We start from the raw sequence: 2,755 nt of genomic DNA on the forward strand, positions 1-2,755 counted from the left end.
CCCCCAGGCCCATCTACCCTGGTATCCTGCCCCCTCCCTGCCTCCCAGACCAGAGTCAAGGGCTCATCTATCCTGGTATCTCATGCTCTGTCCCTGCCCCCCTGATCAGAGCCACGGGCCCATCTATTCCGGTATCTTGCCCCCTTGTCCCTGCCCCCAGACCAGATGCATGGGCCCATCTACCTCGGTCTCAAGACAGTGGTCAGCTGTAGCGGTGTCAAAGTGAAAGGAGGAAGATACCAAATGCCCCACCTGGGCAATGGAGGAATAACTCCCCATAAGGAAAGGGTGCTCCAGCCCCCTACTCCCTGCACACTTAATGTGTCTGGGGGAAGAGGGAACCCTCACACCCCTTCCTGACCTCACTCTGGGCCCAGGAGGTTCCCCTGCCCCGAGCCCATGCTGCTCACGTGTCAGTCAGTTCCACAGGCTAGAGGCAACATGTCCGGGGTTTAACAGCATCGGTCACCGCTCCTGTGGTTGGGGGGCGGGGGGCAAGCAGCTGTGGTCTGGGGTGGCACAGGGATGGACACACTGATCCCCCCATCCTTGTCCCCCTCCCTCCTGGAGTCCTTCACCTCCATGCCCCTGTTCTGTTTGTGCGTGAATAGTACCAGGTCTTTGGCCTTTTGTTCCCTGGCTGCCTGCACTGGACGCTGCCCAGGCCCTATTCCAGGAAGCCATCTGCTTGGGAGAAGGGGACATGTGAGCCCCCCCAATGCCACCACCCAGCCCTGGGGAATTTGACACCCCCCCCCAGGTACGTTTCCTGGGAGAAGAATTTCTGGTGGCAGAAGCAATGGGGAGGAGGGAAAAGGGGGGGCCCCTTGCAGCAGGGAGCTTCCCAGCTGAGCCCTGAAATTATCTGTCAAGGGAGAGTTCCCCTGGCTGAACCCCAAATGAGCTTACAAGGGGTAATTCCCTGTGTTCAACCCAGATATTTTCCCATAGCAGGGAGATTTCACCTGGTGAACCCAGATATGAGCCCAGAGGGGTCCCCCTGAGCGAACCCCAATATCATCCCACAGGGCAGAGGGTCCCCTGGTGAACCCCCCAATATTATCCCATAGCAGGGAGATCCTGGGTGAACTGATATTATCCAGGGGGTACCCTGAGAATGAAAACTATTACCCTCTGGGGGGGATTCCCTAGGTGAACCCTGATAAGAGAGGGGTACCCCCAGGTACCCCGATATATCCCCTAGTGGGGAGTTCCCAAGGTGACCTGTGCTATTATCCTGTAGCAGGGAGTTCCCCAGGTGACCCCTCATATTATCCTCTATGGGGAATTCCCCCAGGGTGAAACCAGATATGCTGTAGCAGGGAGTTCCCTGGGTGACTCTGATATTATCCCATAGCAGGGAGTTCTTCTGGCGAACCCCAAGATCATCCCTTAGTGGGGCATTTCCCTCCCCACCCCAGTCCAGGCCCTGGAGGATTCTGGGAGAGATTTCAGCATCTTGCTAACTTTTATTTCTCTGTTAAAAACGGCAACCTCACAGCCAATAAATACAAGTGAACGTACAGCCCCTGGCCTGCCCCCTTCCCTCTCCAGAGAGCAGAGACGGCCCCGGCTCGGCCCCCCACCTCCTGCCACAGAGATGGGCTCGGAGTCCACTCCAGGTGTGAAAATCCAGGCCGGGATTTCACTGAGGCCACATGGAGGAGAAAACCCGGCACTGGATTATTCTGGCAGCTGAATGGACTGGACTAGATTCCCCAGCCCGTCCTAGGCGGGGGAGGGAAAACCCGGCACTGGATCCCACTGCCAGCTGGAATGGAGTTGCCTGGATTTTCTATCCTCCCCCCAGGAATGGCCTGCCAGCCCCGCCTCCCCCAGTTCTCTATTGGGGTCGGAGATGGGCTCTAAAGCCGGGACTGGATCCCCCTGCCGGCTGGAATGCACTGAATGGGGGCAGGGAAGCCCCCTACCACTGTCCCTCCCCCCCAGCTCTTTCACGCCTAGCATAATGGGGCCCTGGTACTGAGGGGACCTTTGCACGACGGAACCTCGCATGAGGGGACCGTCTCATGATGGGTCCTTGGCACTGCAGCCTGTGCATGATGGGGCTCTCGCATGATGAGTCCTTTGCACAACGGGGCCTTTGCACGATGAGAACTCACGGCCTGGGGCCCTGGCATAGCAGTCTGTGCATGATGGGGCCTTTGCACGATGGGCTCCTCACACAGCTGGACCTTTGCACAAGCAACCTTTGCAGTCTGGGGCCCTCGCACAAGGAGCTTTCACACAATTGGTCCTCCCCCGAAGGAACCATTGTCCAGTGGGTCCCCTGCTGGCCACTGGCTCCTCCCCGCCATGTGGGCTGTCCATCCGGTCAGGCTGCGTGTGGGTGTTGGGGGGCCATGGGGGGCTCAGCAGGGGCGGATCTCAGACACCACCCGCTTGGGGAAGATCTGGTACTGCAGCCACGTGGGCTCTGAAACGAGACGGGGGCGGGTGAGGAGGGGAGTGGGGCTAAAATACCCCATGAACCCCTACAGCTCCCCTCTGAATCCCCCTGCACCCCGCAGGACCCCCCCAGGATCCATCTCCCCAACTCCCTGTCCTGTGGACATATCCCTCCCCCCACAGTTCTCCACCCCACTCCTCTCCTGCTGCCTCCCTACAGCTCCCTGTCCCCACACAGCCCCCCAGTAAATCTCTTGCCCCCACGGCTCCCTCCCTGCCCCCACTTCCCCATAGCTCCAACCACGGCCCCCTCCCTGCCCCCACTTCCCCCTGAGCTGGGCTGGGG

General features: G+C 59.6%; 1 protein-coding gene across 1 annotated transcript in view; it reads right to left on the reverse strand.

The window, feature by feature from the left end:
- Positions 1-2,339: 2,339 nt before the first annotated feature.
- The window catches only part of LOC116832344 (coagulation factor XIII B chain-like), a 7,602-nt gene continuing 7,186 nt past the window's right edge, over positions 2,340-2,755 (reverse strand). Inside the window, exon 5 of the mRNA XM_075070522.1 lies at positions 2,340-2,437. Within this exon, the coding sequence (XP_074926623.1) occupies positions 2,373-2,437 (65 nt within the window). The 3' untranslated portion in view covers positions 2,340-2,372. The remainder of the gene's footprint in view (positions 2,438-2,755) is intronic.

This window comes from Chelonoidis abingdonii, chromosome 11 (assembly GCF_003597395.2).
Source record: "Chelonoidis abingdonii isolate Lonesome George chromosome 11, CheloAbing_2.0, whole genome shotgun sequence".
Lineage (NCBI taxonomy): Eukaryota > Metazoa > Chordata > Testudines > Testudinidae > Chelonoidis > Chelonoidis abingdonii.